At 41.3% G+C, this 24,682-nt stretch overlaps 1 protein-coding gene across 3 annotated transcripts in view; it reads right to left on the reverse strand.

Moving 5' to 3' along the window:
* Positions 1 to 2,328: 2,328 nt before the first annotated feature.
* kank4 (KN motif and ankyrin repeat domains 4) overlaps positions 2,329 to 24,682 on the reverse strand; it is a 60,447-nt gene continuing 38,093 nt past the window's right edge. For all 3 annotated transcript variants that reach the window (XM_034531321.1, XM_034531320.1, XM_034531319.1), the window contains exons 2-10: positions 19,989 to 20,062; positions 16,051 to 19,545; positions 12,938 to 13,031; positions 10,414 to 10,689; positions 9,141 to 9,225; positions 8,610 to 8,829; positions 8,306 to 8,448; positions 7,413 to 7,613; positions 2,329 to 6,027 (exon numbers count right to left, since the gene is read on the reverse strand). In XM_034531321.1, the coding sequence (XP_034387212.1) occupies positions 5,908 to 6,027; positions 7,413 to 7,613; positions 8,306 to 8,448; positions 8,610 to 8,829; positions 9,141 to 9,225; positions 10,414 to 10,689; positions 12,938 to 13,031; positions 16,051 to 19,545; positions 19,989 to 20,007 (4,653 nt within the window). In that variant the 5' untranslated portion in view covers positions 20,008 to 20,062 and the 3' untranslated portion in view covers positions 2,329 to 5,907. The remainder of the gene's footprint in view (positions 6,028 to 7,412; positions 7,614 to 8,305; positions 8,449 to 8,609; positions 8,830 to 9,140; positions 9,226 to 10,413; positions 10,690 to 12,937; positions 13,032 to 16,050; positions 19,546 to 19,988; positions 20,063 to 24,682) is intronic.

The following is a 24,682-nucleotide window of genomic DNA, read 5'->3' on the forward strand; positions in this document are numbered from 1 at the left end:
GTGGGGGCGATCAGACCCAGAAGAACCATAAATCTGATTAGCAACCAGTCTGTTAAGCCTTCCTCTTGACAATCACCTGGCTTCCAAACAGGAGTTGAGGAGAGAACAACATCATTTTTACTCATTATACTCTCTTTTACAATGCTCAGAGTACTGGAATATACCAGTGTGTGAAGGGGAAATACAAAAGTGCCTCCCTAAGTGTGTGTTGTGTGTCCACATGTTTCAGCGTGTAACGCTAGTGTGAATTGTGTGTTTATGTAATTACTACAGCCAGAACAATTCAAGAACCACACAAACACATCATCCACTTCAGTTAAGAGCAAATCACTCTCCTCCTCTCAGTTTGTGATTAACAACCATCTGTTTCCTGTAAAAAAGAAAAGAAAAGACAATCTGCTTTTATCAATCAAATCATTTCAATAAAGTTTTTTTTTTTCGCATCATCGTAAAATATTTTAAATGTGGCTAGTGTGTTTATGAATAAAAGTAACAGCAATAAACTGTATGTAACCTATAAACACTCCATAGATCTGCTGTTATTTTTAAATTACCCCGGTATAGCTGGTCCAGTTCAGCTCTATTGGGACACTTAGTGCTTTATACCAAGTGTTTTATGGCTGTATCTGGTTTGTTAACACTTTGGTATGAATGACAAGGTAATGTAAAATAATCAGACTTTAAACTTTATTAGATTTCATCAAGCAGAAATTACTCATGAAACTAAACTGCACAGTCTATATATATATATATATATATATATATATATATATATATATATATATGTGTGTGTGTGTGTGTGTTATTATAGTTGCTTAGTTTCAGCCATGTTAGTGAGTATACCTTGACTAATTCATGTTTTTTATTTCTCACTAATGTCTTGATCTTTATTTCCTTTCATAGCTACAGAGCAAACAATACTGCCATTATTAGTAGAATCGAGACAGTGTCCTTTAAAAAAAAAGAAAGTGTGATTGATATTCATGTAACAATTTAGTTTTTTATTAATAATGTGACTTTAAAGATCTGTCAAATCTCTGTCAGTCACTGAGAAAATCACAGAGCAAACTTACAGCTCTAATTAATTAGATAGAAATCAGTCAAATCTGAGTCCTCAATGTGCTCAGGCAACTGCAAGAACAAAACAAATACTTGAGAAAGAAGAATACAAAGTATATTGATAGCAGGTGTTTCCAAGCAGCCGTATCCCTGAGGAAATCTAGCAGATAACAAGGCATCGTGATCAAGGTTATCAAATGACAAGGACTCCCAATGGTCCATAATGCTGACTACTGCAGCTGGAAGGGGAGAGCTCAGTGCTTTCCAGAGGATGGATGTTGAAGCAGAGATCATACACAGATAATTGTCATTTGTGACATCAAGATTATTATCTTATTACCATTCAGAAATAAAGACAGTGTTGCCCGGTAACATTTAAAAATAACTGCACACTATGAAGCATTAGTTAAGTATGAGTAAACACCTTAATTCATCATTTATGAAGCATTGTTCCACACTTTATAAATGATGGATTCACCATTTGTAAATGAAGTATTACATAATGCTTCATAGCGTGCAGTTATTATAAAGTGTTACCGTTTATTTTTGTTTGTCTCTGTAATATTTTGTGAATTCATCATTTTATAAATGATTAAGGTGTTTACTCATATTTAACTAATGCTTCATAGTGTGCAGTTATTTACTTAGTGTGCAGTTATTTAGAGTGCAATATTCTAATACTCTATCCATCCATGCCAATAATGTAAAAATATATATTTTATTAATTTGTTCACCCCACCTGAGATGCAGGTCTGAGAAGATCCTCAATCATCCGTTTTAAAGGCAGTTGTTCTCCCTCAGTTAGTGTGTTCTTACCACAGAGTAATACCACCACCTGCTGGTTACGGTGTGTTACTACATCGTGTAACGGCTTTGGAGCTGAGGCCCACTTGCACATTAGCATCAGTTTCAGAGATGCAGCATAGAAGCTGCACTACAGAGCAACATGCAACCTTTGGTTCTGTTTTTTCCTTGTTAAAGATAAAAACAATAGATCATATTTGCCATTAAGGTACCTGATAAGAGTTGCATAGTCATAGATTTGTAGTTGTTGTATCAAAATTACAAGCTTCAAGGAAAAAAGAGTAACTTATGTCTGAATGACTAAATTACAACTATATACTCAATACTGTACCGTTGACTTAGCTCAAAGCATTTTGTGCCGATCCTATCTGATCATAACTGAAAAGGCAAAATAAATATAGATAAACACAATTGGCAGTAGCTGCTGTTTGCAGTTGGAAATGTATAAGAACAACATGAAACAAGTTCATTCTTCATATTTATTTATTTAGAAGTAGTTCTCTGGTTTGCCACATGTAAGCCTGTTGTACAAGGAATATTACAGAGAGGTACATGTTTTTACATTTGACTCTGTCAAGCACAAAGACTTATGCCTGTTGCCTGTATAGCTTTGGGCAGTGACAAATCTGCTTTATAGTTTCCCCACGAATGTCAAAGGTCGTATTATAGAGCACATGACACAGTCAAAACCTCGTCCACATCACACATGTACTACACCACTCAACCAATCAAAGATAAGCTGAATAATCACATCATCAGGGAACACTCAGCATCATTTCCAATCATTCAAATTCCCTTCCCAATCACTGGATTATTGGTCCATGCATACATAAGTATACTATACTGTATATGGTAAAAAATATAGCATTTGGAATAAATACTTGTATCGTTTATAGAGCAAACTGTCAGACAATACTTGTATATATTTTTCACAATACTGTATGTACATGTATTTCGGTTACTTTACAGGAACAAATGAAACAATATATATATATATACTGTATATATATTCAACCCCATGTGAAACTGATTTGATTTCACTTCTTTGGTGTTGAGCCAGTAATGACACCATATTACATCTGCGGTCACACTGGATTACACATATGGATGTGATTTACTTTAAGACTTAATACACAGGCACGGAAGACCAGATATACCAGATATTTCATAACAGCACAGACCGGATCATCCTTTAGCTGTCTGACACACGGGAAGCTACACAGACTCTAATGCACGTCCCTCAATATACAGACGAGCACATGTGATCAGATGTGCTGCACTGAGTTCAAAGAAAGTACTTCTGAACCTGTGTAAATGCAGCCTCACTGTTGAGGAAATCTGTGCTCCTCTGTGACTCAATGAATGATGATCTAATTACTAAGCCACTGTTGAAAACATCCCATTGTTGAATAAATGCAGTCCTTGTATAGACTACTCTATAATCAAGATACCTTCTATATGTGAATCTATATAGTCTCATGTTAGCATCCATAAAATAAAGTGTGTGGGAATAAGAGAGCGCTGGTGCAGCATCAGTGGTAAGATGACACTGCACTAGAAACTGTCGGCATGGCAATGTCTGGACCAAAAGCTCTCCTCTTTAGAGAGTGACTTGTTATCTGACTGGACCTTCATAGATCACATATGGCAGTTGTTAAAATAAGTGGTATTGACCTTTAAATTCCACCTTCAGTAACCCCAGCAAACCCCATTGAACAGGAAACTGAACAGGTTGATGTCTTCACTGGGGGATCTTCCTACAGAGTAATCAGAAATATTCATAACAGCCTGTGCTACCATCTGGAGGTATGAAGTTGGAAAGACATGGACATTTACCCGGCAGGAATTAGTGTATCCAGTGTTTGTGGAGCTTGAATCATAATAAGGACTAAAAATAAGCATATCTCAGCCTCTTCTGCTTCCAGATTATGAAAATGCACCGTACTAAATTGCTGGACTAGCCCTTTTCAAGCTTTGATTTAAAAGTCAACTTTCAAAACATGATGAAGTTGTCATCATAGGATTCTTGGAAATAAGTCATTCAACATGTGAAAAGCATAAAAAACAACTAAAGAAATCTTACTAAGAGCAAAACGACCGATAAGTTGACTAATTGGGTGCAGCCCTAGGAAACAAGCATCTAGAGGAATGTTTGACTAGAGAAGGACATAACTATACTCTGCAAAACAAAAGATTTTTGTGCGAGTCTTTGTGGATTTTTCCAGATCTTTCAATTAAATCAACTAATTGATTAGTCAACAACATCATGTGTCGAGCACATGCCCTACAATTATTCGATCCTTTGTTTTCTGTCAACTTCCTGACCTGCTGGACATTTTGGGGTTTTCTACAGGGGTCACTGAAGGGGAGCTGTTAAGTTGTAAACATTGAATCAGACCAGTGCTCCTGTTTAAAGTTTCTTTAGGAACATGGATGTGCGTTTGTGGAAAACAGAAGAAGACGTCCACTCTCCCTTGTATCTCTAAAATGTAATATGGTCATCTGATTGAAACAGGACCAAAGCCCATCCCCCTATTGTTGCTGATTTAAAAGTTTGTATTTTATTGATATTGCTTCTTTTCGGACTGTTGCCATGAAATTACTTTTGGTTTTAACATATTGTTTTGAAATATGAACAGAGTGAACCAGTGTTAGTAACTTGAAGACAGGCCGATCAGATCTTTGTTGTCAAGATTAAGTGTCTTTAGTCGCACATGGTACAATACAAGACTCATTCCTGTCTCTGTTAGTCCCATGATCCATGCCAGTGCAGTTCGACTTGCTACATTGTTTTCTTGGAATGTATCATAGCCAGCCTGACATTCATTGTGCATTTTGTAGCCGTTGCGTACAAGATTTGATTGGAAACGAGCAGGCAAACATTACATACATTACATTTGGACTGAGGGACGAAGAGAGAGAGAGAGAGAGAGAGAGAGAGAGAGAGAGAGAGAGAGGGAGACAGAGAGAGAGATGTTAATCATGAAAGCAGACAGTATTACAACATACTGTTGTTTGTTTAGTATTATAAGCCAGCCAGTAGGGGGACTAACTGTGTATTGGCATGCGGCACCTTCTGAACTGTACAATCTTCTTATTTGAAAACGTTTGTCATTCTTTTATCTGGTTATGTTGTGGTTATAAAAACTAATTTATTTTGTGTCCAACAGAAAACATTTTGTCTCCAACTAAACCATTTGGTTTTTCAATAATTCACCTATACCTATCCTGTATGTGAAAAACATCATTACTATGGCAAAAACAATACAATAAATATTGTCAAATATCCACTGAATAATGGGAAATTTCACATATTCTATAATTCTATAACATTTTTTTTTAGAATTCACACTTTTGGAGATAAATAGTTTCTTAGAGAGGACTTTTTACGTACACAAACACAATAAAAAAAGTGCAGTAGAAAAAAGTTTGTGTATGATTATAATACGTTAGAATAACATTCTACATATACTGTGTTCTCAATATTGTCCAAATATGAAAATAATAATGCCAACGAAGGGAAAAAATAGAAATGATGTCATATTTAATATTATATATTTGAAAGGTAGATAATGTGCTTAGTATTTTGCTTGAAGAGCTAAATGTTAAGAAGCAGCAGTTTGCCAGAGCATCTCTTCATCCACTTGCCAGTCCGTCCTTCCCTGCTGCCCTTTTAAATTCTCACAATGTCCCCTACGTTGCTGTCAATCACGCTTGTCACCATGGCAATGCCTTATCATCAAATCGACCGAGCCTCGTCTGTTGTCTGTCCACTGAGTGGCTGAGTGCAGCATATCCATAAACACCCACGGAGCATGTTGGCAGAGATGTTGAAGAAGAAAAATGTGTGCGTACACTCCAGTCTCCGAGGTTGAATGTAGATCCACGGTTAACAGAGTTTATCCACTTTTTTTTACTGGACATACTGAGTCGTTGCGTCTTTAATTCACTTAATTTCATTCATTTTCCCTCTTTGTTAGTGGGCAGAAAGTGTTGGAGGTTGGCGATCTGGAGTTTGTTTGGCGATATCAGTGTGCGCCCGGTTCAGAGGAGGTCCGTTGTACACGAGGGCTCAGAGGCTCGAGGCTCAGCTCGGGCCTTCAGAAGGTCAACTATCTCCTGGTGGGAGGCGCCCTCTGCCACCGTCACCGCCGTCTGTCCATTCTGGGGAAAAACAGAAGCGAACGTCACAGTTTCAAGTCAAAGATCATTGCAGTGACTCTTCTTATCCTGACAGTGGCAGTGTTAGTTCATGTGTATTTATTGCAACTGCCTCAATGCAGGCCATACTACTTAACATCATTTTATGAGCTGAGTTCAGTATCTGGAAATAGCTTTTAGCATTTCTTTCCTTCTTGAAATGCCAGATGAGATTATGATTTGTTACGTTGTAAATCTGATCTAATCACGTTCTCCTCTGCAACAAAGATATTTTCAGTTGCTGTATTCCTCAACATCTCAGATATGTGTTGCTATCTCTCATAAAACCCATCATAGTCATTACTAAGGGCCATGCTCTACTCGCAATCATCAAACATAATAATGCTAAATCCGTCTTGGTAGAGGTTTTGAGATTGGTTGCGTGTGCTCGACACTAAATCGATTTAAGAAAGAAGAAACTTGCTCCATAATGCTGTTTGTAACTTGCTGCATCATTGTCACAGTGTTTCCTCTTCTATTATTTTCATCAAAGTCTCAATATTAGACATTAGAGCAAACTAGAACAGACAATGCTGCACACAGAGAGAGACCTCCTGTCTCATGGGAACACACACGTCTCAAAACAGTGTGAATCCTGTGTATTATAGTTTCTGTAAATTCCACAAACCGTTTGACTTACTCACGTATAATTTGAAATTGCTTGCCAGTGCTGCTTATTTCCTCAGTTTTAAGATAATGTCTGTCCTCGACTAGCTCTAAATATAGTGCAAGCTCTTGTGTTGTCATGGAGTCACATAAATAATCTACCAGAGGCCCTGTATAGATTAATATTGGGTATCTACGTGATTAAATCAAATCCAGGTCAAACAGAATGCTTGCACTGAAGACTCCTCATGATTTAGGCTAACATTGCGTCCTCGCGTTGAACTGGGCAGGAAAAGGAGTTCCCGAAATGCTTGAATGTTACAGTAGCGTTAGATGCAGCAACATGTTTAATAAGGAGTGGTAATACTTGTTTCCTTTGGGAACGAGACTCAAAGCCCACAGTTTGATGCCGGCGTGGAGGCGGGGCTTATGAGCAGCAGTATTGAAGTCGTGTTATGGCGTTCTCTGACTGCGGAGGAGTATCGACCATCTAGAGAAATCAATAATGTGCTAGGTTGAACAATACATCTATATGTGTGGGCCACAACAGCTACTGTATGCTGTATGCCTTAACCGGGCCTAGTGATGTATGTGTGTGAGCCATCATGAGCTAGGCATTTCAATGAAGCTGTGATCATCTTTTGTGTATATTTATGTTTTGCCGACAGAGAGCACCATCTTGGGTGAAAGGTGAAACAGTCCAGTGGACAGTGTAATTTAAACTTTGTAGTACAACAGTGTACCTTGTCCACGAGGCCGGTGTCACAACGACCCGTCTCCAGCAGCATGTGAACGATGTTTGTGTGTCCATGTTCGCTGGCACACATCAGGGCCGTGGAGCCCTCGCGGTCCTGGGCATTTACATCCGTACCGCAGCTCAGGAGCAGCTTTACCATGGCAACGCGGCCGTGGCTCACCGCAAGCATGAGTGCCGTCTGGCCCGCCTAGAGAAAGAGTGAGAGATACAATTAAACGGCGAGGGGGAAGTTATGAGGGGCAGGTAGAGAGACGCAGGGTTGGAGATGAGGGAGGAAGTAGGAGAGAAGGAAAAGAAAGTGAAAGTGCAAACAAGGGGAGTAAAGTATATATTGTGTAATTCAATCTTTTTATCTGGACTATGTTTCTGTATACGGAGTCTCACAGGAGTTCAGTTTTACAGTTCTGCATGAAGATTAATTTCTTACACAGTGCTAATGCATGTGCAAATGGTACACTTAAGTAAGTAAGTAAGGTTTATTTATATTGCACTTTTCAAAGTGCAGTACCGTGGTCAATTAAAACAAATTGACAATAATTACACTTAAGGGTTCCTGACACGTCAGCATGCTTTTCTAGTCGAGCATGCTTGTACATTTTTGGTTGGTTTGCACTGTAGATGTCCTTGTTGTCGAGAAAGAATCGCTGACATGATGGTGTTTTCCTGTAAAGTGACCCACTTGTGAAAATATCCTAAGATGCACTGATTTCCCCAGAGGAGTTATTAAATCCCCAGACTTAATGTGCCTGAAATACAACTTCCTGTACAACAACAACACATCGGACAACAGAGCAAATCCTTAAATATTCAGTCAGTTGAATGGACCCAATGATTTAGTGCAGGCATATGTGTATGTGTATATATATATATATTTATTACCTGTCTGGAGCATGCATTGACGTCACCCAGTCTCAGCAGTTGTTGTGCAACCTCCAGGTCATCAGAGCTCTCAGCAGCCGTCAGTGCAGCAAGCATCACTGGAGTATAGCCGGCCTTGTTCACATTGTCTGTCTCGCAAAGACCTGAACACACAAATGTTTGAATAAGTAAAAGAGAGCATTTCATGCAATTGTTGGCAGGGTCCAACTGCTTTATCAAGACACTTTTCTTGGGTGAATTCTGTACTTAAGCTCCTCTGGTTCATTCAGCTGTATGTGTCACGGTGTGTGTGTTTTCCTCTCACCAGTATCCAGCAGCAGTTTGACCACAGGGAAGTTTGAATGCGACACACTGTAGTGGAGGGCCATATTCCCATTGCCGTCAGTCAAGTTCACTACGTATGGCAGCAGAGTGGGCGTGGTCAAGCCCACTTGTCTCAAGTATAATCTGACGGTATCGACCTGCGAATCTTTCTGACTGGAGATCTTGAACCACTCCTGGTAGAGCACCACTAAAACCTGACGCTGGGGAGAGAGGAAGAAGTAAAACTATATAAAGCCTGCGGCAGCCTTTTGACTGTTTCATGAACATTGTTTATGTTTGGGTTGTTGAGCAGCTTGCATTTTCAGCCTAAGCAACGGCACGGTAAACCACATTATTGTAGTCAGTGAAGTCAAAGAGCTCTGACACAACATCTAGAAAGAATCTGAATCATTTTACCTCAAAAACATTGTTTACAGTTAAATCAGATTTGATAAAGTACATAAAATAAAATAAAATAAATTATTTTCCACAGATTTGACGAATTAAAACGACAGCCAAAAGAAATTCTTACCATTTCTTTATCTGGTGATGAAACCTCTTCCATTCTGTCTTTTACATAGAGGCAGGCATCTATAAACCCTTGATCAACGTTCTCCCTGCAAACAAAGAACAGATGGCACAGTAAGTCTTTATTTTTTGTATCCATCCCCAAACTATTTTTTAAAATATTTTTCATTTTTATTAAAATGTAAATGAAAACACCCCAAATATGTTCTTTCCCTAACATATGGCTAAAATATGGCTACATTAGTTATTGTGTAAATAGTGTCTGAGATGAAAGCCAAAGGTAAAAGATCCCTTCATCAGACAGGTGCTGAGTGATGAGTTAATATAAGTCCTGCCTTCTTGCAGGGGCCCCATCTACTGTCTGGCCCCAGGGCCCTCAATCCTGTCTACATGCCTGAGACAGATAAGTGATAAGTCAGAGACAGGAAGGACAACACTGGTGCTTATTTGCTTTTTGTTCTTGACGCCGAGCACGTTGGGGAATGAAGTGTATCAATGTGACTGTCTGAGACCTCAATTAGAGTTAGAGCAGCATATATGGAGTGCATAGTTGTTCCTGCTTATGCAATGTACATACAATGATGTATGTGGAAACTAGTGTGCATGTAGTGTGTATGTGTAAGAAACAGAGGCTTATCGTGTGAGCCTGTGCGAGATATTAAGAGGTAAGGAAGGGTTGTACGAAAGTGTAAGTGTATGATTGTGTCTTAATTGAATGTGTGCGTGTGTGTGTGTGTGTGTGTGTGTGCGTGTGAAATAAAATATATAGAGTTTAGCTGGACAAAGAACAAAGCACTGACTTACTTGTATAAATATATATATATATATATCACACACTATCAACTATGTGGCTGCATCGTGCTTTAATCACTTTATATTCCTTGGATTGACTCTGTTTACTTTTACTCTTTCATTCGCTGAAAGAGTAAAACATATGAGCTGCAGTGAAAAGGTCAAGCTTGTTTATTACTTCTTTCATTCACTGTGATGGAGAGTGTGGGTCACAGTGAGCAGAAGGTATGCAGTTCAGATTGCTTTGTGACGTAAAAAGAAAAAAAAAGGATTCCCGAGCCTTTAAAAAAAATTTAAAAAAACTTGCCTCATGTATTCTCCACTATCAATAACATCTGTACCAGCCACAGAAAGAAGTCAGTGCTGACCAATCACAGTTATTTGGGTACCCATGTGTTATCTCTATACAGCGGTAACATGCATTGGCTCCATAGCTACGGCGTAACCCCTGACAAGTATGAATGAAGCTTCACTGTCGGTCTCACCCTTCAGCCTGTTCTTCCAGGAGCTCCTGGCTGCCTTCTACATCCAGAAGGCCTATTTCACCCTCCTTGTCTGCAGCCACAGCACCTCCTCCCTCAGTGGAGACCTCTGCATCCTTCTGCTGCGCCGCTGCTCCCTCCTCAGCCGTGTCTGCTGGCTGAGGCTCTGTCTCCTTTTCCTTCTCGACCTCTGGTTCTGAGCTGTCTTCCTCCTCCTCCTCTACCTCGACCTTTGACTTCTCATCACCACTGGACTCTTCGCTGGATGTCGACTCATAGCTGGAGGTGGACACAAACAAGTAGACATGCACAATTTTCATAGGGCATAGACACTAAAATTATCTACATTATAGCATTTATAATAAAGCTTTTGCATACTCCACCTGTGTTGAATACCTAAAGGTGACCTAAAAAGTGAGTAAATAATTTCTCGCTTAACAGATATCCATCTATAAATGATGCAGTACAGACAACATTTGGTCTGTCATTGGCTTTGGAACATTTAACTAATTAAAGTAATGTGTACAGAAATTAGACATGGATACAGAAGCAGCCACATCAATGAAAGACCTAAGCAGGTAAAAACAAATAAGAAAGCCGATAAGTCAACAGACGCCAAGGCTGGATAAATAAAAACAGATCATTATCCTCTAGACCTCGAGACCTCGAGACCTCAAGCGTGACATGAAAAAGATGCTTGTCTAATGCAACCTTGGCCCACATATCCAAAACATCCTTCACACAGTTAAACATATACATGAAAATCTATAGGCATGTTTGCACACTTACATTCGCAAGCGTGGACAAAACCCAACTTTGTTCGGTGAGGAAAGGCTGATGACTTTTTTTTTTTGTGTGTGTGTGTGTGTGTATCATGAAGGAACCTCTGTGAGGCCAATGATCAGATAAGTCCTATACTGAATGCCACTGATTCATGCTTATTTGTAGACACACACACACACACACACACACACACCACAAGAGGTGTTCAGAGGCCACAGCATTCCCTGGATTCCAGAGGAGCTCAAGGGAGAGCAAAAAGATAGGTTTGACCATCCAAAGAGAAGAAATGCAAACAACAGCCCACTTCCTGGTGTGGGCAGAAGACTAAAGATATAGTCAAAGAAAATATTGTTGTCTGACACGTTTGTCTCATTTTAAATAGCATCTGTAACATTGAGATGGAAAGATATTTATTGTCAAGAACAAGAGTTGAAAACTCGGGAGAGATTCACTAGATGTGGACCATCTTATATAACTTATTAATGGTTATAAAAGGAGCAGCTCCCAACAATACAATGAATGATAATTCATTATTTGTTGTGGAGAATGGCTGTGAGTTAGGTTATGTCTGCAGATCATTCTAACACAGTGAGGAAGGAATAGACTTCACCACAGCTCTGACTAAACACAGCAAAGGCGAGCAGGTCATAAAACAGTGAAGCTCAGGAATGTAAGAACAGGAACACGGGAATGAATCTCAGGATGGGCCAGGAGGTCATACCACCGAGGCAATGTAGACACAAGTAAAATGCTTCAGGTGTGCCTCAATGTTTCATTAGGGCCGTCCCTGAGTTGCTCGGGACGGGCCATATGGCCAATGTCTTCTATTATTTCATATTGTGAGGACAGAAGTGTCTTCATGGTCACATTGTAAGCATCTACTTCCAAAACGTCATAATAAACTCAACTTCTGATGTTTATGTCTATGTTTAAATCAAGAGCGAGGAAGTGAGGTCCGATCACAAGTGGTCACTCGAGACACATGTGTAGATGCATTCTAATGCAAGATGTGAGCAGATGGACTTAGAGCTGTCAGTTGTGATGGGATTACCCAAGACGCATGTTAATGCCAGGTCTGAACAGGGCTGTGTGTGAGTGAGTGAGTGAGTGTGTATGTCTATACAGGTGCTTTCATGTTATAACTGTAACACCAGAGAGCTACCTATAATTACAGCAGCCAGAAAGAATAATCTCTCTACTTTGAGATCCACCTTTGCTCATCCAATCACTACATCTACATACTTAAAATTCATCGGCTTACACACACACACACACACACACACACACATACACACGCACGCACGCACGCACACACACTCAAACACTGCATCCAGCATCAGAAAATGCCGACATAAGCATGCTTGCACAAAGCACTGAAGTATGTCAATACTGACAAAAATATGCACACTCATCACATAACACACATTCACACTCCAAGTAGCAGCAGTGAGGTCAAAGTCAGGGCAGTGTGTCTTCAAGTCAGCCTTGACGACTAACAGCATTAAACAGATGTGTGAAACACAGCTTGACTTAGTTCACAGTCGCTGTGGTCAAACTCAGACAACATTTTGCACATTTTCATACACATAAAACCTGAAAACTCTGAAATTGGAAGAAATTCTTGAATCGTCTTAAGATAAAATAGAACATAGCATTCAGTTCCACAAAGAACAAAACATTAATGGACTCAATTTAATATGCACAGAAAAACTGAATCACATCATGATCAAAAGGAAGATTTTACCCTCCATTCACCCCAACAAACTTCAGGTTTTTCTTGGCTCCCTTGTTCCCTTGCTTGTCAGCAACACCATTTTTCTTCATAATTGATTTGAGACCTGGTGGACAGGAGGACAGAGAGAGGGGTGGGGGTGTGAAAGAAAAGAGAGGGTGGGGAAAATTAATTTGTTTTTGAAGAATTTGAGTGTTTGTGTGTCTTTTGTGTGTGTATACACAATGCTGAAAATAGTCATACTCTGTATGTTCTCATACCTAAACACAAAACACAGCTGTTTGTCAGGAGCTCATTGGAGCGTTTCAGATCTGTCACCATTTCTGTTGAGGTATGGCTGAGTTAACGCAACTATAGAACTGAGTCATTACACCTTGAGCCATTGCTAGATGCATTATTTTATTCCCCTCTTCAAATCATCTTTACCAAGATCATTGATTGCTCCTCTCAACCAGTAGAAATTGCACAACAACATCAATATCATTTCCCCAACTGTCCAAACAGATTAAGTCAAGTGAAATGAGGGTTTATTACAATCCAACCTTTGTAGGATTATAATAAACTGAAGGACAAAGAGTCTTCTGACAGAAACACAATACTAGCTATTGGAAAGCAGAACAGTAGAATGAGGAACTTGCAGACTTGCGAATTTAAGGAAAAAACTGAATGAATGCGTAGGCAACCAGGAGACACTGGATGTTTTGATGAGTATGAAAATAATGTAAAACATGTTTAGTCTTTGAAGGTCCCGGATCTTTTGTGAACTACTACTACGGGAGGTTTTGGACAAACACGTTCAACCTCCTGTGGAATATGTGTCACCTATCTTCACAACAGTTACTGTAATGACACGCTCTGCATTTTCTGTAAATTCAACTTCTCCGAGAGCAGTGTGTGGATGTATGTGTAGCATCTAACAGAAAGGGGAAGCTAGAGCCTCATTTATACACTTCATGTAAAGGCAACAATAATATAATCGTCAATACATTAATATAAATGCCTGACAAATAAATAGTTAGTGAGAGCTCATTAAGTGTTTAAAGATTTTGCAAGAGAGAAGAACTTGTTCAAGATTAACGCCTTCATCAGTTCGGTCGACTGTTGCAGTTATTTTGACCCTCCAAATTATTTCCAGGGCGATGTACACAGGTCAAGATTATCGACAGCAGCGACAACATACGGCCATGACATTAATGTCTGTAACGGCCCTATAATCGATGCTTTGCTGACTCCCCTTGGCTCTAAGCCAGGCATGGCTGTCCTAGCTGAGTCTGACAGCGAGACATAGAGCAGAGGCTCTGTAATGTTTTATGCAAGGACATAAGGATGTGGCTTTAAGCCACATAACACCAGCTGGAAAGATCCCAGCCACCACCACATAAGCATTTTGATGCTGACATTCTCTCAGGAGAAATAGCAGCAGCAGGGGGGTTTAGAACATATTTGGCATTTTAATACACTCTCCATCTTCTGATCGATTAAACACGGATGTCGTTTAACCTTGCCTCACTGTGTCGTAGATATTTCACTCATCCATACAAATCTCCAAAGCTACACTTAAGTCTCTGATGAGTGGGTTGAGTAAAGGTTCTCAATGCAACAGGAGAAGTTTCTGTTTCCAATATTTGTGAAAGTAAAACACACTTGTAGTTTAAAGAAGTTGGGCTGCGAATCTGGCTTCAAGGATGTAGAAAGCAATCTCAGAGAAACAGTGACCATTTGAGCACGCACACACACACACACACACACAAATCACTTTAAAACCACTCCTGTGTTCTGTACTCCCAACACTGAACTTGAAATGAACTCTCAACATAAAATGTGTGTGTGATAGCAGAATGATTGTGTGCTTCAGCTCCTGGGCCAGAAACAGAACAGTGAGACATAACGGGAGGGAAGAAAGGCATTGTCACTTTGATGTGTGTGTGTGTGTGTGTGAGTGAGTGTGTGTGCTTGAGAGTCCATTTGACTGTGTAAGTAAGTGCTTGTACGTGTGCAATTCTCTGTAGGAGTGCGGTTGTGTGTTTGTCTATACTGTGCGAAGCATGAAATAAGTACTTGATATTGCATGGTGGTAATTGGATGTTATTTCACAAGGGCTTTGCAGCATGTGATTGTCCACTCTGTCTTTAAAACCCAATATGTGTTGTGCTGCCACCATTGATGAACAAAGCATGATGATGCGGTTTGCAGTTTTACACTAATGTTACTGTAATACAATGCATGTATAAATATTAAAGACGGCTTGTACATGTATTGTATATTATAAATTATAGGGAAACGGGTTGTGCAAAGAAAAGAGAAAAGCTTCAAATAAATATGAACGAACTTGAAGGCAAGGAAGACATTTTCCTCTCAGGTAGACCGCCGACATTAATTGGTAGAGTATTAGCGGGTGGATGTGACAATACATCACAGTCCATATCACTCAGAGTCATTAGACTCCTGGCAAAGTATTGGATAATGAAGTATCTAGAAGATAATATAATTCAGATAAGAGGGAAATGAATTATTCCTGACATTGTTCTACTTTAACTGCAGAGTCAAACTGATATCTAGTCACAGTGACAGCTGAGTGAAGTCCAAGTAAGTACCCTGTAAAGATGTCAAGCAGTACTCTTCACTCCGGTCCTAACAGTACTGCATGTCTAATGAGTCAGGTACTGTACACAATAATCCTTGTGTTGACAGCAGTTTATTTCTGAATAATTAAATAGGACTGTCGTGGTTTTAGGTTGCAGTGAAAATAAACTACAGTCCCGACTTACACCACCTTGCTGTAAGTTTGATAGTGATAGCGTGTGTCTTACAGCAGCTAAGACGTGTTCTGATATGAGGGAATAAATGTTCTACCAGAACTATTAAAAAGCTCCACAAAAGTGACCCCAGAAAAATCTGTCAAAACATTCTAGCAATATTTGACTCCTCCTGTAGGCCTTTTTGTTCAGGGGAGAGAAGTATGGATGGAAAATTGATATTTAGGCTACCTAGTTGTAAACATAGTAATTTGAAACAGGTTCAGCTCATTGAGTCTATAACAAATAGGGAAGCAAGTATTTGACAGTCAGATGCACATATGTATATACAGTATAAACCATGGGATACAAAGTGAACGACAGGCCTACCTTGTTCTTGCTGTTTGCTGGCAGCAGCAGCTTTCTGGCTTGGTGAGTAGAAGGCAGAGAGGACACTGAGGGAGCTGACCAGTTGACTTTGAATTGAGCTCATTTTGGAGGGACCAGCCTTCCCTGCTGATTTCCCTGTTGTTGCTGGAGGGACTACTTTCCCTGAAGGCTTGGCTGATGCTCCTTTCGGTGCCTCTGCACTTTTCCCTGCCGTCTGTTTCTGTGTGCTGGGGCTTTCCTGCTGACTGGCCAGCTGTTGAGTTCCAGAGCTGCTCCCCAGCTGTGCCCACTGCTCGCCCAGAAGCCCTGTCAACCGGGTTACGACTTGGCCCAAAGCCGCAGGCGACGTTGGTGACTCACAAGAGCCTCTGCGAGAAGGCTCTGCCTCGCCAGCGTCCCGACGTGAGGCCTGGGTTTCACTTGAACCAGAACGCTGAGCGGTTTCGCTGGAGCCTCTGCGCAGTGACTGTGTCTGGTTGCTATCTTTTTGAGGTTGTTGAGTCTCACTGGGACTTCTGCGAGAGCCCTGAGATGGAGGTTGAGCCTCCAATGATCCCTGGCGAGTTGGGCGGGTCTGGGCTTCTCCTGACCCTCGATTCGAAGGGTGTGCACCTTTAAGTTCTTTAGAATTCCGTCGACTTGCAGTGGTTTGAGACTGTGCTTGAATTGATTTGGTACGGGTTTGAACACTGGAGCCTGGAGTCTCAGTCTGTAGTTGTAATTTTGATCGTTTCCCACAAGACTCCCCAGGAGGCCTCTCTGCTAGGGTGCTATCCTCAACCTGAGCCGGACGTGAGGCTTGATGTTTTACCTGTGGTTCAGAGAGCTTTTTAGGGGTTTGGGCCTCAAGCTGAAGTGGAACTTGTACCTGCACCTTGGGATGTGTTTTTGTCTGGGGCTGGGAGCGCTGCGCTTGAGTTTCACCAGATCCCTTACGAGGACGCACGGGAGCAGCCTGAACTAGAGCAGATATTGGCGGTGCCTGCTCTGCTGAGAGCTTTCGGCCTCTCTGGGGTCGTACAGGAGCCACAGTCTTGACAGCTGCGTTCTCTGCTGCGTTCTCTGCTGCTCCTACTACTACAACTGTGTCAGTGACCACAGTCTCTGTGAATGATGCACACGCAATCACACCTTCTGCTGTTTGTTTTCTCTCTACAGTCTCCTTTTCAATCTGGTGTGCTTCAACAATTTGTCTTACTTCACTCTTTAGAGGTTCAATTTCTGTTGTTCCTGAGTCATTCTGCGAAGTAAACATTTCAATCTTGGATTCTGTATTTTCTCCTGCTGCAACAAGTGCACTGCTATGCCCCTGGTCCTGACTTTCAATATCTGAAACTACAGTTTCTTCAACTCTGCTTTCTAGAACTGTAATTGAACTCTCTTTTACGGCCACACTTTCACTTTCTCCACTATCTACTTGAATTCTTTCATTTGCTTTCTTATCCTCCACTCTGTTACCAACCACACGGCCAACCTTTTCTAATCTTTCACTGCAAGGACGTTCTCTCACTTGACTCTCTGCCTCTGCATCTCTGGCTGGGTTGTTACCCAGTGATCTCTCTACCTCTGTCTCAGTCTGCTGATCTGCCCTCTGTGCTTCCACTGTCTCTGTCACCCTGTCCACAGTGTTCACTCTCTCCGTCTCTGTCCCCCGGTCTACACTGCTGGCCCTTGGTCTCTGTGGATGGTCTGTTACGGTCTCACCCTCGGTTTCGGTGACTTGGTTTACCCTTTCTGCTCCGGGCGTCTCGGTCATCTGATCCTGAGTGGCGATCGTCTCCGTTGCTGTGCCCCGTTCCATGCTGTTGGCTCTGGGTCTTGGTGGGCTCACAGCAGCCTCTTCTGCCTCCATCTCTATCAACTGTTCATTTGTGTCAACTTTATTAGTTTCTATTCCTTGATCGATACTTCCAGCCCCTGATGTGGGTATACACACTTCAATACAGATTTGTGCTGTATCTGTTCCCTGATTTACTTTACCAAGTGACTCTGTCTCTGTCTCTTGGTGAGCAAAATCTACCTTCTCTGTCTCTGTCCCTGTGTCAATACTCTCTCTTCTTGGCCTGTTTTGTCCATCCGGTGTACACACCTCCACTCTCACTCCATCACTCAGTTGTAGTATCTTCTCCTCTTTTTCCTTGTTCTCATCTATTTGTTCTTTCAAAAGACTTGTGGTTCTCTCCAGATCTTGGCTAGCCTGAGTAAGTTTAGCCTCCAGTAGCATTAGCTTTTCCTGCAGATTCTGCATATTGTCTGGGTCCTCAAGTTTGTCTTCTTTTGCTGCATCACCATCTTGAATACTGCTGGTCTCTGCGTCTTTTATAGCCCCCCTAAGTGATGTTAATTCCTGTCCTGCAATGTCCTGTGATAGCTTTTGCACTGCATGCTCCACTGTACTCTCTAATGTCTCTTTTTGTATGTCCGTTTTATCTGACAGTCGTGTTTCTCTCACCGATTCTTGAACACTTGTTTCTCCATGTGCCGAGTAACTCTTCAAAGATTTTTGATTTATCTCCCTCTCTGTTTGTTTCCCTTTCCCTGTTACTAGCTTTGTTGACGCACACTCTGAACCTTCTAAATCTCCAGTGGTTTGAGTCACCAGAGCTAAGTTGAGCCCTTCTGAAGGTCTGTGTCGTTGTGGCTGAGTGTGCGTCCCAGAATCAGAATTGGGTGCTATTGTAGAGGATAATGAGGAAACCTGGGCTTGGGCCTGGGCTAGGAGCTGAAGCAGTAGCTTCTCCCTCTCCTCTCTCAATGAGCAGATCTGAGCCTTGAGTTCTGGGATGGTTTTGACCTGCTCTTCCAGCTCTCTGACCCGCTTCAGTGCCACTGTGATCTGCTGGTGAAGCCCTGTCCGATCCTGTGGAACACACCGTCTCTCTGTTATGTCCGGTGAAGCGCGAAAAACATTCTCCGTCGAGCCACTCTCTGGTGTTCCCACAATCCGGTCTGGACTGTTCGAATCAGAACCTTTCCTCTGTTGTAGGGTGACGGGCATGCTTGATGCTCGGAGCAGGTTCGGACGGCTTTGAAACCCTGCAGTTTTCTCTTCAACATCCTCAGACCCAGCTCCTACTTCATCTCTGGGCTTTGCTGAAACATAGCCAGCTCTTTGACTGGTCGTCCCCCTACTGATTTGGCTGGAAGTCCCCCCTTCGCTTGCCCTGAAGTCGAAGATCTGTTGGACCTCTGTAACCCGTGATTTAGGCTTGGGCCCCAAGGTGGACGTCCCAGACCATGTGCTGTCCTTTTCCTTCGGGGGAGGCCTGGCCCCATGCCCAGGAAGGCTGAAATTTCTGGGCAGTGTGCTGAATTTGGCTGGGCCCTTGACCCTGCGCTGAATGTGGACCCTTTTGATGGTATTGCCTTTTTCAATGTCGTCAACATACTTAAGGAAGTCCAGGTCCAGGTGGAAGCCATAGGGCGTTTCCACTGAGTAGGGCAGCTGCTTCCTCTGAATGCCACCCTCACTGGCCTTGGTCTGAAAGCCGTTGGCTGTAGGGAATTAACATGAAAATCAATAAATGTAGTCAATCAATCAAACAATGCTTCTCTACGAATAATAACAATTACAATAATAATAGTGAGTACAATGCAGTACACATGATGCTGCATTATGTAAAACCATATCACTTACTGGGAAGTAATTATCATGCAGTGATTGTGCCAAAACAAACTAATCAGCATGCAACATGCTGCTCATGCTGTGTCAATTTATGAATACAGTTATCGCCTGAAGGAAATATACCCTTCACTGCTTTTGGCCACATACAAGGACAGGAAGTTAACTGTTTAACTCTTTATGTCAGATATATAATGTACAACCTTACATGACACAATTACTGTGTTTACATTTGTAAAAAAATAAGAAAAATCTGAATTGTGGCGCCACAAGTAAGAAGCAAGGGGATTGTTTTGTTGGCTTTAATGACACTCACCACTTTTCTTGTCCATCATGGGAGGCGGAGTTCTCAGTCATCGACTTGTGTTTGCTTCAGTTGGAGCTTGCAGCCTGGATAAAGCAGAAATGAGAGCTGTGTGAGAAACGTAAATATAATCCATAATTGTCGTCTGAACAGAACTGAATTTTACATTCTGCTGTGTCTAATTTTTACAGGAGGATGACAGATCTGGGAAATCAAATAAACAAAGGAAAATAGTGTTTGTGGATAAGGTAGCTTTTCTTTATTGAAGTTACTTGTTCTCAAAGATTCACTGAATATTTTCACTGATTCAGTACAGAAAATGTATAAAACTACATTATCACTGACTCATACAATAGTGCAGTCTCTGCTTCTCTACTGAAGACAACATTATGAAGTTATACCAAGCAACAGCAATAGTGCAATGAGGGTGAAAGGTGGCACCATTGTGTTCATTAACTTAATTTAAGTTGCCTTGCTGAGCCAGACCTTTAGAAGCCATTTAAAGTCAACAAAACCCTGGAAAGGCTCACAAAAGGGAACATTTTCCATTTGGTGCCACTTTGTATAATTTGTTCCACTTGGAGAAGCCAAGAAACTGGAGCTACTTGTCCTTTTTTTCTTCTTTTACAATGTGCTTGCTGAAGAGTAGAGTTAAGTGAGATGGAAAACAATTCAGAAAGGGGGGTCAAAACTTTGAAGGGGCTTATATAAAGCCTCCTAATAAAATATACTACAAATTTTAAAACCTGGCAATTCGGTCAGATTGCTGCACCGCACAAATCCATATTAAATGAACACTTGAGCCCTCACTGACAAATGGCAACTTTAAGGCTATTTAGCAAATAGGCACACATTATTCATGTGATTTCAATTCAAATTTGTGGACTGCCGAAAAATATCTGCTCTGCCTGAAGCGCTAGTTTAATACATGCTGGAGTTTAAACTTCATCATTTTCATTATTTTTAGTAGGCGGTCCAGCACAGTATTATGCAGTTTACTGTATGTATTGGAACAGGTATACGACAGGTGTGTTTTTTTATAGGCTTCCATGCATTGTATTTTATTATGTCCCTGGGTTACACAGGTTAATACAGATATTATAACCAATGCTATATTGCAACATAAAGAGTTATAATAATGCAACAGTGAAGCTTTATTGATGTTACCTCTGTCCTTTCCTATTTTAATACCATGTTTACACTCAAAGAAGATAAAGGTCTCGTGGACCCATTTGAAATAACTGCGTTGATTTGAGTCATACATTCTTCATTCATATTCATTGAATGTGTTTATGTAACTCTGTAATGCTGTTCATTCTGTACACATGACATATATTGCTTCTGTCCATCCGGGGAGAGGGATCCTCCTCTGTTGCTCTCCTGAAGGTTTCTTCCCTTTTTTCCCCGTGAAATTATTTTGGAGTTTTTCCTGATCTGATGTGAGGTCCTGGGACAGGGATGTCGTATGTGTACAGATTGTAAAGCCCAATATACAATAAACTGAATTGAATTGACTTGAATAGTCCGGGCCACAGGGTCAAGCTGTGTGTTGTGCTGAGTGGCCACATATTGCAAGGCAAGCATCACATGTGCTGGAATTGCAATCAATCAAAATGACAGCCAGTCCACCCAGCGGCCTCAACAGAAATCTATACCGTCTTCATAGATTGAGCCTTAATAATAAAAAGAGCTGGTAACCTGGAGCAGGATTGTTGTCTTTGTTACAGATGAACAGATATATACATGCACACAGAGAGAGACACGAAGATCAACTGACTGACAACCTCTGCACAGGATCTGACACCATGTGATTGCTGCCATGGCAACCATTCTTCAATCCACTACGTATGCGTGTCCCAGGAGTGAGAAGAGCATAGGCATTCCTGACTCCTCCTGATGCTTAATGCGACTACAATCGGCTTGCTGTCCTTAAGGCTTAATTAGCCGTCTCGGGAGCAGAAGAATGCTGCTCGTAATTGCTGAGTGAAGTACAGAGAGACCCCACTAGCAATTATGCACAGTAGGCCGGCAACAAAACCCTCCTTAATTAGATCATTACCGAAACGGAGAGACAGTAGGAGAGACAGGAAAAGGGGCAGTAGGAGGGGGAGCTAAACAAAACGGAGCGAGGAGAGAAGAAATCTAGTGCAGAACATGTGAATAAAGATGAAGAATGAAAGCCTGTTTGGCAGACAAGTATGACAGTAATAAATGAGGGCAGAAGTGACCGAAAAGATGATGCTGTTAAAGAAATTGCCACACTAACAATGAGTGACTTGACAGAAATAAATAAATAAATAAGACCTTTCCTTCTCTACAGTGCAGTTTCCTCTCAATGAATTTTTAGGCTAATGAAAGATCTCAGAGCATCAGGGATGAGCTTCAGCATAATATGCATGATTACTAAGAATTATGAGCCACGATATATATAATCTCTAAACATCCACAGTATTATTGTGTACATATAGACAGTGTATGCCAGTTAAGCATGGGACAATATGAAAATGTAATTATCCTAGTCAAAATAATTGCAATTCACGACATTATCCTGATAATCATCAAAATCATAAAAACTCTAAAAAGGCACTAAAAGATATTGGAATCATTTAACCTTACATAATGTAAAGACATAATTATTTTATTGCATCACTTATAGGACACATCATTTTTTGTGAACATCCTTTTCGTGAAAAACAAACAATCTTAAATAGGTAATCATAAATTCTTCTTCTACATTATTTCTCACATCATTTTAAAATCAGGCTCTATTTTTCACTTTCACCATGATAGAGAGCTAGACAGCTTTTTATATTCTCCCTTATCTTGATAATTCTTGTTTTTAATTGCGATCTTTGATGAAATCCTATATTGCCCCATCCCTAAGCACAGTAGATAGTAGATGATCCAGGTTAGGCTGGTGATTAAATATTGGAAACCCCTGATGATAAATGATCCACAGTCATGGATTACAGTCATAATGACTATGAGCTAAAAGCTCATAAAGGCTTATCCAAACTGACAGTGTTTGCTACAGGCCACACAAGGCTAAAAGGAGGACATGGCTATCAGCACCACTTTAGTCGCCCTCTTTGTCAGTGCTTGTTTACGTGTATGTGCTTACATTGATCGCAGTATGTGGGTCTATGTGTGTGTGTCTGGTTGAGTCACTGTTTTTGAAGTCTCTCACACATGAACTTTATAACCCCTTACAGGACATCCAGCAATCACTCAACACCAATCCAATAAGCGTGACAGCTGGTCGAGAGGCGACGGCGTCGGTAATGTGAAGCCCGGAAGACAGGAATAATGAGTGTAGAGTAAATAAGCTCACACTGACAGCCAGAGGTTTTCATGTCATCAGCGTGGAAACCTCAACCAAAGTAATACGGTTGTGTTTTTAGGGTATTTTGAAACCGAGACTCACAGAGAAGTACCCAACATTGCATTTCAAAATGTCAAAACAATCGAAGGGGAAAACTGATATTTCTGCAAATACAGCATATGATGATATAAATTAAGGTTGCACTGCATGTCAAGCTTGGACCAGACCAACACGCACACACAGAGCATTACTGCTGACCCAACCTACCGGCAAAAGGGGGGAAGCATTAATTGAATGTCATGGGTCATTACATTGGAGTGTCTGTATATCGGATATTGAATTAGTCTGATGCACTGACACAGAGCAGACTTAGATAGAAGACAGGCCGACAGGAAATACGATTTGAGAGCGCAAGCAGGGGACAGGAGGTGGGCGGTTGGGAGGGAGAAAGCGGGGAAAGAGAAAGTGTAACAAAAAAGCAGAGATGGGAGTGGCAGCTGTACACACTCATATCTCAGACACGCAAAGCAACTTTACCGTTATGTTTCCAACTATTCCAGCTCTCATTCTGTCACTTTCTGCCTCGCACTGCATCACATTAAACGTGAATGCCTTACTTCTCGTACGCACACACTAAATCACTGTGGCCCGGCAGCGTCAGAGGAGAGGAAAACTGTTTTATCGTGAACAGAATATATTTTTCAACAATTTTAACTGGGTGGGCTCCACGCAGTCGGCCCATGGGGGTTCAACTTGGCAAGTCAGGACCCCCCTTGTGGGGCCTCGGGCCCCTCACTGGGTGCATTTCCTCTGTGGCAGTGTGCTGCTACCAGCTGAAAGGTGGCTCTTGGCTCCGGTCGTGAGCTTTACAACAACCCTCGCACGCTTCCCGGGCAGTGGAGGCTCTCCAGCTCCAGGGCCCCATGCTCCCTGTGTGACTGTCCTCAGTGTGTCAGCACCACCCGCCCGTCTCTCAAGATCCTGTGGGAACACCACAGCAGCAATGACAGAGGCCGCGAGTCCTTATCACAGCCCTGACATGGGACCAGCTATCTCTGTTTACCCATGTGCTACCTTGAGAATGAAAGCAGGGATGTCGAGCTCAATACACTGACTCTCATTATATATTACTGAAGGGCAATTTCAACAAAGCAGCACAATATGCTCTCTAATAGGGCACCAGAGTGAAAGATTACTCTACAACCTAATGTGGGTGTTTATAGGTACCTTATTAAAATGTATAATCAACATTGTAATTTAGTGGATTAAAAACAATATTGAGCTGTTTTTACAGGAGTTTTCTAAGTTGCTCTCTTCAGCAGATACATTAATTAGATCAGGACAATGACAATGACCCTACTTCTCACTTTTCAATAATTTCCTC

Source organism: Cyclopterus lumpus, chromosome 4 (assembly GCF_009769545.1).
Source record: "Cyclopterus lumpus isolate fCycLum1 chromosome 4, fCycLum1.pri, whole genome shotgun sequence".
NCBI lineage: Eukaryota > Metazoa > Chordata > Actinopteri > Perciformes > Cyclopteridae > Cyclopterus > Cyclopterus lumpus.